Below are 15,823 nucleotides of genomic sequence, written 5' to 3' on the forward strand. Positions count from 1 at the left end.
TTTATGTGCAACTCTTGGATTTATTTAATGCTTTTAAAGTGCAAAAAAATAAAAAAATATATATATAAAGAAGACATGAACAGAGGTACCTTACGTAGTTTTTTTGTCTGAAAATATTTCTTTTGCATAAATGCCGGTTTAAAACATTGATAACATTTTGCTTTACAAGGCAAAGATCTTTTGAATACATGTAAACATTTTGTATGACATAACAGTTTCTAAGAAAACCAATCTCAAGTTGGCTGTGTTTAACCAACTGCGTTTTATGCTGCTTGGTTATGTCAAAAATGTCCAAATTGTTCCTGTAATTTGCATTTTCAAGTTATCGACGATGAATGTAGCACTAAGAGGCCTGGAAATCTTTTTGTACTTGACAATGGTGGATAAATATTCTCTATATCCTTAAATAAAATTTGTAACTGCTAGAAAAAATACTTCCTGCCCACTGTACAAAATGTTTGAATGTTTAGAGCGAGCAGTACTTGAAAACATTTAGCAATAAGCTGCTTAAAAACCTCGCTAACGTACAACAATATATATTAACACACACACACATACAGGCTGTTGATTTTTTTTACACAAAATATTTAAGACAGGTAAGGTTTTCATTCTGAACCAAGCAATGTTTTAAAAACATTTTATCCAGCAGTGTTGGTTTGACAGTCACCAAAGTGCATCATTGTCCACTATCTACTAACATTCACACATTAAAAAAAATTATATATATATATATATATATATATATATATATATATATATATATATATATGCAGTGAAATAAAGAGACACCTGTTCCAGGACTGAGGCAATAAGAACTACACAGATGTAAAAGTATGTAGTTGGTCACATCACCAGAGCTGAAAGACTAAATGAAAACTGTGGTTCTGACGATTTTAAAGCTTAATTGTGGTTTGTGTGACCTTCTCCCACTTGCACTCACAGAGTCAAAAACTAGTGTATATCTGCTCTGTCAAATACAAAGATGGGAATGGGGTGTTTTATGATCAAATGCCTCCTTTTGTGGGAAGTTTAAATCATAATTATGAGGATTTTGAAGAAGCGCTGCATGTATTCACCTGTTGAATGAAGATTTTATGTGCGTTGAAGATTGTGCCATGCTGATTATGCAATTAGCTGATAGAACAGAAGAAGAAACTTTGAGTCAACAGTCACTAAAATGGACCGGAGCTCAGATGCAGAAACATTTAATGTTAAATATATTTTAACTTTTGTATTTTCATTTTATTTAAGATTTTGCAGCTGCCACCAGATTAAACTGTAATCAATCCACAAAAATTATGTTCTCCCATAGACACCTCTCATCAGTTGTTTTACTTGATCAACTACAATGTCAGACTGGCTTCTCATAAAAAGCATTGTTTGTCCTGCATGATGTGTTCAATGAATAAAACACAAGTTTATTAAATTAATAATAACCTATCATGCATGTATTCATGGATAAATTATTTTAGTGCACGCCTATGGTCTTTTCCATCTTAGTAAAACAATGCCTCATCTTTGCCCATAACAAGGGACTAAATCTGAATTGTGTTTCTGGAAATAATCTCTCTACACCACAGTTTTGTTTCTGTTATAGTCTTTAAAAAACATGTACTGATTTGGCTTTGTAGGTAGTAGTTTAACGTCACAAATGAATCTCATATTAATTCAGCTGTTACTAGCAATAACCTAATACAGTAAATTTGGAATTTGCCAGAACGCCAGAATTACAGACTTGTGTTTTGGTATAATTTATTTTATGTAGTTTGTGCTTTTTTCAGATTCTACTCTCTGCCTTTGCTGTCTGCTGATTGGAAACTTGAGGTGATTTATGACAAATTGAAGGTTCATGTTTGGAGGAGAATTGTTTGGGTTTTTTTGTGAATGCTGGATTTGTAGTAGTTTAGTATTTCTGTATTTTCAGTTTTCCCCCAACATTAATTGAATGCAGGCTTTCGTACACTATATTTATGTTTTAGGAATTCAGGCTAAGTTATGGGAAATTTGCTTTTCTTACTTTTGCACAGAAAAGTTGAACTGATCGTGTTTTTGTTTAAAATAAGCACTTAGCTAACAGGACTTGTTGTTATACCTTTTATCCAAAGTACATATTGCACATTGAAAAATAGCAAAGTTTCAAGTCTGGATCCCAAACACCTCATGATATATACATGCAGCTGCCCAAGAAAAAGGCTTAATACTAAATACAAGTCAGAGGTCTGAAAACCAACAAGTACAGTTTGGGAATTGGAAACACACTTTGGAGGCACATCTCAACTTTACACAATAGCCTAATGACAAATAAAATGGAATTCCTCTGTGTTTCTGAAGAAATATACTATATTTTTTCTAAATAAAAAGGTGGGGGCTAGAAGTGTTCACAAATCTTAACTCACTGATTCTGCAGTACTAATTCCACAGGGAGGTACATCCTGGCAGTTCCACAGTCCATGTGACAGGGGAAATGCTGTTTGGCTTGCAAACATTCCTGCTTACACGCCACTTTATATGCAGGAATGGTAACGTTGGATTCTGGGATAAAGATGTTTGGATTAGAGGCCTTTATATGACTTTGTTCCTGCCTCTGCTCCCTGGACTTGGAAAGAAAAGGGAGGCATGTCTTTCTTTTTCTTCCTTTCAAATGTCGCTGTTACAATGGACAGTCACGACTCCTCCGCTGTCGTTTAATGCCCACTTCACCATTCATGCCGCTGCTCGCACTCTCATCCCGCCTCTTCTTCGTCTTCCCAGTCTGTTGGGGAGAGATGAAGCACAAGTGACTACAGCAGTCTAAAATAAACCAGTGTTAATAAGACAACTCATTAAACTGATGAAAACAATTCTGAAATTCCTAAAATCATAGACTTTGCATGTCCCATGAAATTGTGCATTTCGGAAGAATGCGCCTCCTTATATAACAATACAATTGAAAATCAGTTAAAGTAAAAAAGAATTAAATTAAAACTAGAAAAACTAACCAAATTTGTATTTATCACTAATATTAAGAAATTGTTATTTTAACATTTTGTGTTCTTGCCTTTTTACTCTTGAGATATTGTCTACTATTTTAACAGAGAAAATCAAAAAAATCCATGGATGAACACCAGAGGTCAGCATAATACTGAAGAAAGCACAATAATACACAGGAGGATAATTTCCTATCAAAATGTAATGTAAAAAAGAAATCAACCATGTAAATGTAATACATTTGAATGAAGGGGTCCTGTCCTCAAAATATTTTACAATATATGACATTTGGCTGGTAGTGGTGGGATGGATGTCGATCAGTTGTATCAATAATTCTCATCCACTTCCTAACAATTGTCAAGTCCAGTCCCTCAACTGTTTGTTGTTTGAATTCTACTTATCTAAGAATAAATTAATGCAATGGCCCTTAATCTTGATATCAGTGGAAAGTGAGAAAGAAGTGGCATTTTTGTAAGACTGGTTTGTTTTAATTTTGTTTTAATTTTGTTTTTCCTTTGCACAGCATTTTGTAACATTGTTTTAAGAGGTGCTATATAAATAAAGTTTTTTTTGTTCGTTTTTTCAAGGAAATACCTGTACACAAAACAAGAGCTGTTTTGGGAGGTCATAAAACTCTGGAAAACAAGATGATTTCTCTGACTATATCAGTGTTTGTGTTGAGAGCCAAGTGTTAGTACAAATGATATGAAATGTTTAGAGTTGTAATTGTTTCTTCTAACTTAAAATTATTGTAAATATTTAATTCACTTAGTTAAAGAAAAGAAAAAAAAGAATACACAAACGAGTCAGGCTGACTGTTTGTCTACATTTAGCCAAGAACAGAGTTTACATACCGTGGCATCCCGTTCTGCAAATTTCTGGAACATGTTGGCGTAGGTCCTCTTGTCCTGTTCATGATGTTCCTTAATCTTTCTCTGACAGGTGGAAATCTGAGCACGAGCTGCTCGATTTGAAGGGTTGACTTGTAGCACTTGCTGAAAGTCTGCCATGGCCAGGCTGAACTCGTTACGAAGGAGACGGGCCACCCCGCGACGATACAAAGCCTTCTCATTGCTCTCGTCGATCTCAATCGCCTATACACACACACACAGAGTAATTACTTATATATCCAGAACATTCAGCAGCTACAGGGAGATAATGTAGTGAAATTAAACAGTGTTTAAATATAGACTATCATCAGGGTCTTGCAGCTCACCTTGTTACAGTTCTCTACTACTTGTGAGAACTCTTTTATCCGCAGGAAACACAACGCTAAATTGAGGTGTGATGTCAAAATAAAGTCTTGTATCCTCTTCTGCTGCTCCACCCCACTACCACACTCCATTTCTAGCCAGACAACGATGCGCTGGTACTGGGTGACTGCCGGGTAGTACCGCCCTGTCTAATACAGGAAGATAATACCATTTTATAAACATGTTAACAATAAAAAAAAAATATTTGTTAAAGATAAGAGATCAGCATGGGGACTGTACCTTAAAATACTGATTTCCTTTATGCTTAACTCCAGGAGCCAAATCCAGTTTTTCTTTCAAATCCATTTCCCAGGATTCTTTAGCCTTGTGGAAACATAATTAACGTCACAGAAAGTAAGTAAACGTTGGTTTATATATTTTAGGTAGTCAGTTGAAGTTATCTACATAACTATGTAGGACTTGTTGAACTTTGCTCAAAGTGTGCTTGAATTTGTTTGTCTTAAATGGAAAAACAAACCAAAACCACACTCATGTTTTAATCAAATCTAGTCCAATATATGTAGAATTTGACAGTTTATTCTTTAAACATAAAACATACAAAGCAGGGCTCACCCTTTGAAAGTCTTTGAGGGTAACTTCATATATGATGTCTTTGTCTGGTCCAATTTTGTACTCTGGTTTACCTTCGCTTCCAAAGCCATACCTGTGAAAAAAAAGGAAAAACAAGACAGAGCATGAGCCTGTTAATAAAACTGTTCAGAACAAAAATGGGAAACAAAAAATAACTGTTAGACTATTATTTTGGAACACCCCACGCTGATATATCAAACAGCCAAACTGGGTACAAAGGTGGCATCAACTGTCAACAGTCAACTCAAGCCATTTGACATTTAAACTACCGGGTGGGGAATTACATCTGTTACAACATTTAATACCTGCCACTGGAGAAACATTCCCCGCATGTAACGCCTGTTAAAATTCATACATTTTTATAGTAATGTTCCAGACACTTGCTCAAAATGCAATGATGTAAAAGGAAAACTCTTTCATTGCATGAAAATGTAGGTTGGTTGGAAAGAAGTACATCACTCAGTAGAACAGCTGGTTTCAATACAACTCCCTTTATAACCTGTTTATTATGAATCTATACCCTAAGGATTTTAATATAAAACAGAACCAGTTTGTACAGTTTAATGTGTATTTTGCAAACAAAGAGCTCTTAACTGGAAAAAACATCTATCTATAGGTCCAGGGATTAAGGAGATGGCTTCATGTATGGCATTAGAAGAAAATGACATAGGTATTGCAAAAACAAACAAAGATGCACTTGAGGAAATATAGTACAGTTTCTTAAAATGGAAGATATAGGAGTAACAATAGACTTTTTCGGACTGGAGGAACTTTTTAATAGTTCTAAGAACAGTTGGAGGAATTCATTGTACTTATCACATTATTGTATTGTATTGCTTTTGCCTCGGGGGATGGAGGGTTGGTGTAGGAAGGGAATGATATGATGTGGTTTGGGCCGTACAATGTTCAATGTACAATGTGTTCTATTTACTTTTAGAATTCCTCCTTATTTCTGTGTATTTTATTTATGTTCAAAAGGGGTTTTTTTTCTAATTAGGGGAATGATATCATGTGGTTTGGGCTGTACTGTGTGATCTATCTGTTACTGTTTGTCTATGTTGTTCATGTTTAAAATAAAACTTTAAAAAATGGGGGGAAAAAATCCCCACAAAAAAATTACATGAATAGAGAGATTAACTGGATAAAGCTACTGAAGAACAACAAATTAATCTGCTTTTTGTATGATCAAATGAAAGGAAAATACTATTAACAATAATAATATGAATGTTCGTTATTTTTTGGATGACTGACTTCTCAGTCAGGTGTTGAAGACCCAAATCATGCATGTCACTCTTCAAGTTCGTATGTATCAAGAGATTGATGGATGTTAAGCTTTTTAGAATTTACCTTGACAAGACAAATAAGAGACAATAAATGTACTGTAAATGTAGGTTTTTTACCAATACAGTATATCGCTAAACCAATACCAGTACCATATCCACACCATTTTTCAGGCAAATGTTAGCCTTTAATTAGTACTCAGATTACTGAGTGTTTTCTACCTCTGAGAAGACATATACAATATTGTTAAATAATATTTAATACGGTTGGTTGTGTTATAGAATTATTGTTTTGAATTGTTGAGGACCGCATGACTTCTGACTCCACACACATATGTACAAAATAAATGCTACTAATAGTAGAAGTAACAGCACTGCTGAAATACTGGATTTTTGCAAATTTAGAGATTTTTCCGGTCATGGTATCGGTCATCAAAATTCCATATCAGACAGATACAGAGAGAAGAAAGACCGCATATTAAAATAGCAAAATGGATATGATCATCATCTGACATTAAGTGCCATGAAATAAAATGTTCCTGGGGACATAATTGTACTTTGGCTTAACTGGTATAATGAAGGACCACAGGACGCAGCATGCTAATCTAGTAGAAATAATTTCCAAAGCAATCCCACATAAACTGTAACTGTATTGAGAGAGCTAAAGAAGTGACAAGGATCACATTTTAAGGTAAGTAACTTACTTTGGTTTTAAGTAAAGTACACAGCATTCTCCTTTCTGCATCTTGTCCATGGCTTGGTCCACTCCGTGAGGAACACCTTTATCTTCAGCCTCACCAACAATAAAGCTGACATCCCTGCAGTCAAACAGTCGACCACCACAACTTCCCTCCAGGTGCACTGTGGGACACATGACACAAGTCATGACACAATTTAACCTCTGACATTTAATGTATTGGTTATCTAGCAAACTGGCACAATGTCAATAATTATCCATGAAGAAATGAAGGGGTTTACCATCAACACTTGCTCCATCATTGGGATTATTGTAACCGTCCCCTTTGACCTTTATTCTTCTTATGATGCCACCATCCTCTGTAAGCATCTCTCCTTCAAACTTGAGTAGCTCCATCTGTTTTGTTATAAACATTTATTTAATCATTGTACACTGTAGCTCTGCTTAACTTGGTGTATGGTGCTACAGTAGGTGTGGGAGGAGAAAAACAAATACATAATGAAAAACAAGTAGGAGTCATCACATAAGTCATGGAAATAAAAAAAATAAGAAAGAGAAATAATGACTACTGGAGACAGAGTACAGGTAGACTGTGTAATCAGACATATATGTATACACTTCATACCTCTATTAGGACAAGACAAATACAACTGATCAGCCAGATAAGATAAATACAACCCTCTGAACTACATAACCCCTTAACATCCATTTCCCCCCTCTTTTATTCCCCCTAGGTAGGTTTAGGTTTAAAAGGCTTCACTGAAATAACAGGATGTAAAATAGTCAAACCCAAGACTCTTGTGTTTCAAGAGTGGGGATCTCCACTAGAATTTAAGTTGCGTGGGTTTGAGCAAAATTTAGCTGCGCAGCATGAATTTGTTATCACTGTCCCATCTGTAGGTAATTGGGGTTTACAGCAAGGGGATACACAGCAACAAAACTCAGTAACACTTTACTTTAAGTCTTCCTAGTTAGCATTAATAAGCAGTATATAAACATTTAAGAAATTTTCGTAACACACTATAATATAGTTATAAACAGATATGAAGACATTTTAAGTGTTTAATAAGGTACAGTATAAGACAACAATAACTTCATAACTTCTCCTATGAAGACATATTTAATATTATTTAAACAGTGTTTTACTATATTGTCATTCATTATTTGTTTACACACCAGCCTCCACTTATGGGTGCCAATTGGAAGAGTTATAGTTGTTGACAAATTCATTAATAAACACTTACAGCTGCTTACAACTACATTATAGTGTGTTATAAACAATTTATTAAATGTTTATATACTACTTATAAATGCTAAATAGGGGGACTTAAAGTAAAGTGTTACCCGAAATTCAATACCTTTGTTAAAAAAATAAATGAATAATCTGAATATGTCTTGTTTGTGCAGCACATTCTGAGCAATCACATATGAAGTTAACATTGAACAGCTGATTATATGACGCTTGGTAACATCTGACACAGTTAGATTATTCTCTGCAGTGATACAGGGGGAGCATTGACAACAACAAATTATGGAGGATAGAATATTCATTTTTATGACTAAGATGTGTCCATGGGGGATAACTTGTAAAGCAGAGCAGTTGGCTAAAGTTCTTTTGATTTTCCCAGAACTCAATTATAATTATAATTGATTATAGAGGACAGTGAAGGCCTGAATTGTATCCCCACTGAGTTCCAAACAGACTGGTAAGAGTGGCAGCTGAACTACTCTGGCTGTTTGACTGAGAGGGATTAAAATAGACAAACCAGTTCATTTAATGGCCAGAGTGCTCTATCTGCAGAGACTGACACATGGTCCTAAATTATCAGGGCCCCCCTAGTGTGATGCAGAATTAATGCACAACACAAATGGTAGCACTGGCATGGCACACCTACCTCAAACACTACTGAAGAGCTGGGAGGAATTTTGTCAGGATTTCCAGCAGCTCCATAAGCATACTCTGGCTTACACAGAAACGTGCACACCTCACCCCTCTGCATGGACAACACACCAATATCCCAAGCCTTGAGGACTTGTCCTGTGAGTGGATGAAGTAAATAAAAAACTATGAGAAGAGATGTTGCTGGTTTATAAAACTGGCTCAAAGATTATGTAATAATTTTAAGTATAATTATGAGAATTTAAAGGAATAGTTTGACATTTAGGAAAATACTTATTCACTTTCTTGCCCAGAGTTTGATGAGAAGACTGATACCACATGTCATGTCATATCTGTCTGTTAAATATGAATCTACAGTCAGGAGATGATTAGCTTAGCTTAGCATAAAAAATGGAAACAGAAGGAAACAGCTAGCCTGGGTCTGTCCAAAGGTAACAAAATCTGCCCACCAGCACCTTCAGAAGGTTACTGCTCCCAGCCAAGAAATACTTCGGCACATAACCACAATATCCCCCTGTAAAACCGCAACTTGTTGTTTTTACTCTGTGTTTTGTATGTGTTAATTTGTGAGCTTTAGAGGTGCTGGTAGGTGGATTTTGTTGTTGATGGACAGAGCCAGGCTTGCTGTTTTCCCATGTTTCCAGTCTTTATGCTAAACTAAACTAACCATCTCCTGGCTATAGCTTCATATTTAACGGACACGAGAGAGGTTTTAATCTTCTCATCTAATTCTCAGCAAGTAAGCGTATTTTCCAAAATATCTAACTATTCCTTTAAAGGTGCTATTAATAACATCCAGCCACTAGATGACGCACTCCCCCTCCCCCTCCCCCCTTCCATTCCATTCCAGTGGTTGACAGTTCGTTGCACAACCTGCATATTTCATGGTCGAGTGGAGTGAGACTCAGACTCGTGTCAAGTGATGTCATTTTGGAACATATAGCTATACATTAGCTATAGATTTAGGTTACTTTGTGCAGTGGTGTTTCAAGATTCATGTAACGTTAGTGGCACTTCTTCAGTTTGAAGGGTGTGGAGGTCGATGGGCCATCACTTTGATCTTACCTAACATTATCATCATGTTCTTCATTTATTGTGCCAAGCATCCCAATTGAAAGCGGTGATAAAATGACTAGATATAATTCGAAGCTAGCTAGTAAACCTTAGCTTTAGCTTACCGGTCGAGAAGAAAAGTGGCTTTTCAGCCCTTGAAACTCCTTCAGCTTACTCCAACGAGCAAAAGTTAAACCAATATTCACCCTGGTCTTCCTCCCTCCATTTGTCGCTAAGCAGTTGGGATCGGTACCAGAGTGAAGCCGGACAATTACTGTCACACTCAGCCATTGTTCTGTTTTTTTTTTCCACACTAACTGGCAACTACTATGATTACTTGATTGCTGACGACACAGAGATACCGCATGATACTAAGCAGGAACCAAACATCAGACATCTTACACAGAGATATTATAGAGAGATTATTCTGCACCTTTCTAAAAGCTCTGTGGTTGTATTTTTTTTATTATTATTATTTGTCTACATAAAAATGTTATATAATATAACCTTTAAGTAAGAGACAAAACTAAGGCATCATCAGGTTTGACAGTAATGCATGAAGTAACCTACCCTTGCCTACATTGAAGCAGAAAGGTTCTTTGCGATCTCGACTGCAATCAAACTTCTTCCCGGTGAGCAGCTTCCCAGTGTAGTGGACAGTCACTCTGTCCCCAATCATTGGCCGGTCTCCATCCAGCCCCTGCCGCATTACAACCTGCAGACAAAAAAACGCTTCTAGTTCAACTGAGAAACAGAGTATATAGAAGAGATAGGAGCTGGAAGATCCAGAAAGATGGTGGAACAATAGGTCCTACTTGTGCCTGAACACCTACAATAAAATGTTAAAAATTTAAAGCAATGACAATAAATACCTTGATAACGCCATGGTCTTTATCAGGTGTTACATCAATACCCTTTCCAGCAAACACGGCTGTGGCAGACTGGCCATCCATAGGCAGATCCTGATCAGTGGTCATTTCTGCGTGTGGGCATCACACAGTAACACTGTAAAAATTATGAACACACAAGCCTACGTATCAGCAATCAGAGCACCATAAATAAAATGTCCTCATGTCTCATGTTTTCACTTTGGGAGAAACTTGCAACAAGGAAAATGGCACATGTAATAAATCTAATTTGTGGAGCTGAACTGGAAAATCACAATCTCTGACAAAAGTATTAATACAAGATCTCCATCATCCACCCAGTAAACTTGACTTTTTCCTCCCATTATATAACTTGTAGCTATTTAAGGGCACATGTTCTAAATCTATGTACTGTACTGGAGATAAATTTAAAGTTTTACTGCAAAAGCCACATTAACATTGATCTCAGCTGTAGGAGGAGCCTTACTTTGCACCACAGTTGTGATATCACTCAACTGTACCGCACCTTGTCTGATCCCCCACAGATGAGGTAATTACATGACTATAAATATGTTAGAGTCAGCAGCATGTTGCTTACTTGGGTCATTTTATTTTGTAATACGCACTGCACTCACCAAAGTACAGTACGTTCCAGACTATTCGGTTATGGCCCTTTGTGCTCTTTGTCAATCTATAAATGATATCCACGTATCTTATGGACTCCAAAATTAAATCTGCAGCACAGCAGAGCCTCATTTAGATATTTTCAATGTTAATTTTGTAATGAATATTTCAACATTAGTCTCCTTCCTCATATGCACAGGGAAAGTGTGGGCTCGACTACGCTCACACACTGTACTGATAAAGCTGCGCCATCACAAATACAGTCATGTTATCTCTCTGTGTTTGTGATGAGACAGGAAAAAACCTTGATTTTGATCAGATCACAACTCTTCAACTCAGAGGTGATACTATGATATAGTATCTTATCAGAATATGAGGCTCAAATATTGTCTCTTTTGGGTCTTACATGCTGTATTACTGATAAGTAATGTGGTTTTTTAAAACTGCATTTGACCTCTACCTGCTTAGCCGTCATATCCACATAACTACTGACCCCTTCTTAAGACTTTTTTCTTATGATAGCACCAATTCTCATCCCAAATACTGTACAATATATTGTCACCGTATCAATATCAAAGTATTCTGTCAAAAACATTTTTTATATTTTGTTTTCTTTCACCTTTTCAACCTTAAACACTGTTGTACAGCGATAAATAGATGGATCAGACCAGACATTTGATGACAGCTTTTGGCACTTGAAAGTTTCGTACAGACACATACACAGATTCGATAGCCAGCCTTACAGTCAGTCAGTCAGTCAGTCAGTCAGTCAGATAGATAGATAGATAGATAGATAGATAGATAGATAGATAGATAGATAGATAGATAGATAGATAGATAGATAGATAGATAGATAGATAGATAGATAGATAGATAGATAGATAGATAGATAGATAGATAGATAGATAGATAGATAGATAGATCAATGTTGCTGCTGTCTCATACCTCCATGTGGCAAAATGACACCAGCAGCTTGCCAGAGCAATGAAACTGTAATGACCTGTTGGTGTTACAGCTGCTAAATGTTGCCTCTCGCATCACAGTACCAATCGTTGTCGACAAGCATTGTTCCTACCTCAATACACTTGGCTGCAGGCATTTTCAGTCTGCCCTGGCAGAATAATCTTGACATTGTTTGAAGACAATGAAAAAGCTAGTTATGTTAAGCATGTTGGCAAACACTATTTGGTGATTATTATCACATGCAACAGCTGAGACGTTAACACTTGCTCGAATAGCATCAGCTCACAGCTGTTCTGGGGCCATGTGTGTTACTAATGTGAGGCCTTTTGGCCAGAGTTATGAAGTAACGATTACAAACAATAATGTAACATTTACGATGAAAAATAGATGTTAGGCTGGCCAACAAGTGTTTTCTGCTTCTCAAAGACTTGCAACACTGTACAATGCTCCCTTTAAAAATGCTTTACTTAATCATTTAGAAGTACAACATTTGGAGCCCAAATTGACTCATCAGGTACACAGGTATAAAGCCAAACTGGGCTCGAAATGTTGTACTTTTTCTAAATGTAATAAAGCTAAAAAACCACAGAGGTGGTTTATGGCTATAAACTTTGCTCAAGGGCAGGGCATTTTGAGAGAGGAATGGCAGCTGTCATTCCCTGCATCAGTTTTCTAATTTTTTCCACCAGCTGTCCTGCCTTTACTTTCAGAACATCCCAAATGCTGTTGATGACCATGTGCAAATATTTGGATATCTTGACGTGGTGACTAAGTTCTTACAGAGTATAAAAATTAGGCAACAGAGCTTTGTCTTAGATGCATCAACTTGGCAATAAGCTCAATGTATTGGATATTGATCAAGAAATAGATTTGAACAAATTTTCTTAATGTAAGAAAGATCTTAGGAACAGTAAGAGCTCAAGCTATGGCACCACACATATGCCTCAACCCACAGGGTAAAACCATAAAGATCTGTCTTCCTGATATGTGCACAATTTATTCTGCTTCTTCAATTTTGCGTCATTCTCCAAGTTCAAATGTCCGTTTACTGAACACAAGCGCAACACAAAATGTCCGTATCCTCTGTTGCAACACCTTGTCCTGTGTCTTTTAAATTTCATGGATTTCATTTTAGATGTAACTTGTTGTACGTGCGTGTGTGTGTGTGCGCGTGTGTGTGTGTGTGTGTGTGTGTGTGCCTGAACACAATGTTCCTTCTATTCACAGTCCCCCGCTGGCAAAGCCTGATGGTGTTCACCAATCTGAGACCCCCTCACGTACAACACAGCTTCAGTTTTTGAATGAAAATAAGCAGATTTCAATTATTCAAATTGACCATACCTTTACATTAACACAATTTAGATTTCAATAAAGCAAGTGTAGTGAGTAATAATGTTTTGAATTACCATCATCAATGAATTCGCATAATTTAAAGTTATTCATTCCATCAATTTTATCATTTAACTTTTTGCTATTCTTGTATGAAAAATTGTAATTGTATTAAACACTGAACAGGGAAATCAACTGCAAATAGTTATGACACAGATAAAATGGCATGTAGGCTACATGTACCTAAACTCAGATACCCTGCGGAGGAATGCAGGAACAGAACACATTGAAGCAAAGACTATATCCACAGACGCAATCTGTACATTCTCTCTTACATCCGTACTCTGCTGCTGATTCATATGTGAACATGTAAGCACACACTGTGCATACACTGACATCCTGAAGCAGAGTATTGTCTGACATGGGATATTCTTTTATAACCTGACAAATAATCACAGGGAGTTCAAAATTAATCTTGTTTTTAAGTGCATCACTCGCTGCTACAGTGGCAAAGATTTGTGGTGTACATACTTTTAATGTGAAATGACAATGCAAACCTTTTAATTGTACTGTTTTTATATGGCAAAGGTAAAGAACTGGTCACCCTTTTGTTATGTATCTTTTCATGTCAGTGTATTTGGACAAGGAGTTATTTATCTTCATTAAATATCTCCCTAAGGCAGTCTGATTCATATCTGGGACTTTGCCTCAACCCGTGTCCATGTCAGCAGGCCAACTCTGCTTCTATCACACCACCTCATCTAAATCTAAATACATGTATGATAACACACATGTATTTCAAGTTATTCAGAGGCTATCATTATGTCCTGTAATGTACACATTGGTTCAAAATGAATAAGAATCAGTACATAGTGAACTAGAGTTAATGTTACTAATTCTCAGAAACAGGGTCACACAACCTGTAATTTATGAAGATACACCTAAGCCTGAAGGGATTCTGGACGTAAACTGTTGTCCTCATCTACCTCCATTGGGAACCACAGCCAAGTGCCACATTCACACACACACTTTCACCTATAAACACACACACACAGGCTTATCAGCCCTTATTTTCCAGGGCACAGTGGGATATAGTCTTAACCTGAAATGCCCCAACACGTGTGGCAAATTCTACATCCATCCTAGAACATCTTATAATCAGACAACCTCAACTGGACATCTCGTTATATATATATATATATATATATATATATATATATATATATATATATATATATATGTATATGTATATATATATATATATATATATATATATATATATATATATATATATATATATATATATATATATATATATAATCATTAACGGTTTTATCAGACTTGTTATGATGTTTTTAATCCTCTAGATAAAAGGCAAATCGTTATGATGTACAAGTGTCCCTTTAACTCAGCCAGGCATGAACAGAAAGCCGGTAAACCTCATGCCTTAATTAATACCTTAATTAAGTCTTTCAGCAGCAGAATAGAGGGAATAAATTAAGACTCACATTTTCTTGTGCTCCTTTTTTTATTCCTTCCCCGAAGCACCCGGTGACCCGTTGGACTTTCAGTCCGGAGATTTTTACCCGCGTCTATTCCTCCTAATTCAAGCCCGCCCCTCTCATCTCATATCCAGGGTACTAAATGTTCTGCCCGTGTGGTTACTAAGTAGCGCTGTTTTTGTCTTCTTTTCCTTTATCCCTTTCCACGCCAGTGACGGTAAACGTGCCGGTGAAGTAGCCACATGGATCTCAGACTTCAAAATGACTACGGTGAGGGAGAGAGGCAGAGACGGAGAGAAAGAGAGAGAGAGCAGAATAGAGTAGAGTTGTGGGAGGGCGTTTAGTGTAAAATTAAGGGGCAGGTCTTGGAAAGCAGCCACAAAGTAACACAATGTTCCGGCTGTACTGTAGCTGTACCGCTGCCGCTGATGAGAACACTGTGTTCCAATAGACACCCTGACCTGTAACCCGTTCCGTGCCGAGCCAGGCCGGGAACAGCCTGTACCGCAGCAGGCTGTTCTCTCCGCTCAGCTGACAACACGTATCATCAACACTGCTGTGTAATAGCCAAGCCCTAGCCTGCCTGCCACACAGACGAGATGTGTAAGCACCGAAATAAAAGCACATCCCACCGCCCGATAAGAGGCGCAGTGAGACGGATTACTGTTTCTGTAAGAGACGGTAAAAAACCCGCTTTTTATTTTTGTTTAATGGAGATTTGTATGCTACAAGAACAATTGCTGTAGTGTTTCTAGAACTTATTTGAAGGTAGGGATTTCGACAAATGCGCATAAATGT

At 36.8% G+C, this 15,823-nt stretch overlaps 2 protein-coding genes across 9 annotated transcripts in view; one reads left to right on the forward strand and one right to left on the reverse strand.

Moving 5' to 3' along the window:
• Positions 1-15,823, reverse strand: part of fkbp5 (FKBP prolyl isomerase 5) — a 24,068-nt gene continuing 8,245 nt past the window's right edge. For 2 of the 6 annotated variants that reach the window (XM_044170039.1, XM_044170031.1), the window contains 10 exons: positions 10,614-10,720; positions 10,312-10,456; positions 8,684-8,826; positions 7,070-7,184; positions 6,796-6,952; positions 4,794-4,884; positions 4,461-4,544; positions 4,184-4,369; positions 3,822-4,061; positions 1-2,752 (listed from right to left, as the gene is read on the reverse strand). In XM_044170039.1, coding sequence (XP_044025974.1) covers positions 2,651-2,752; positions 3,822-4,061; positions 4,184-4,369; positions 4,461-4,544; positions 4,794-4,884; positions 6,796-6,952; positions 7,070-7,184; positions 8,684-8,826; positions 10,312-10,456; positions 10,614-10,718 — 1,368 coding nt within the window. In that variant the 5' untranslated portion in view covers positions 10,719-10,720 and the 3' untranslated portion in view covers positions 1-2,650. Of the gene's footprint in view, positions 2,753-3,821; positions 4,062-4,183; positions 4,370-4,460; positions 4,545-4,793; positions 4,885-6,795; positions 6,953-7,069; positions 7,185-8,683; positions 8,827-10,311; positions 10,457-10,613; positions 10,747-15,031; positions 15,309-15,823 lie in introns of those variants that run through there. The other 4 variants (XM_044170014.1, XM_044170006.1, XM_044170022.1 and 1 more) reach the window with 3 other exon arrangements.
• The window catches only part of srsf3a (serine and arginine rich splicing factor 3a), a 17,207-nt gene continuing 17,030 nt past the window's right edge, over positions 15,647-15,823 (forward strand). The window contains exon 1 of one of the 3 annotated variants that reach the window (XM_044170130.1): positions 15,647-15,706. The gene's annotated coding sequence lies outside the window, so the exon portion shown is untranslated. Of the gene's footprint in view, positions 15,794-15,823 lie in introns of all 3 variants that reach the window. The other 2 variants (XM_044170121.1, XM_044170123.1) reach the window with 2 other exon arrangements.

This window comes from Siniperca chuatsi, linkage group LG2 (assembly GCF_020085105.1).
Source record: "Siniperca chuatsi isolate FFG_IHB_CAS linkage group LG2, ASM2008510v1, whole genome shotgun sequence".
NCBI lineage: Eukaryota > Metazoa > Chordata > Actinopteri > Centrarchiformes > Sinipercidae > Siniperca > Siniperca chuatsi.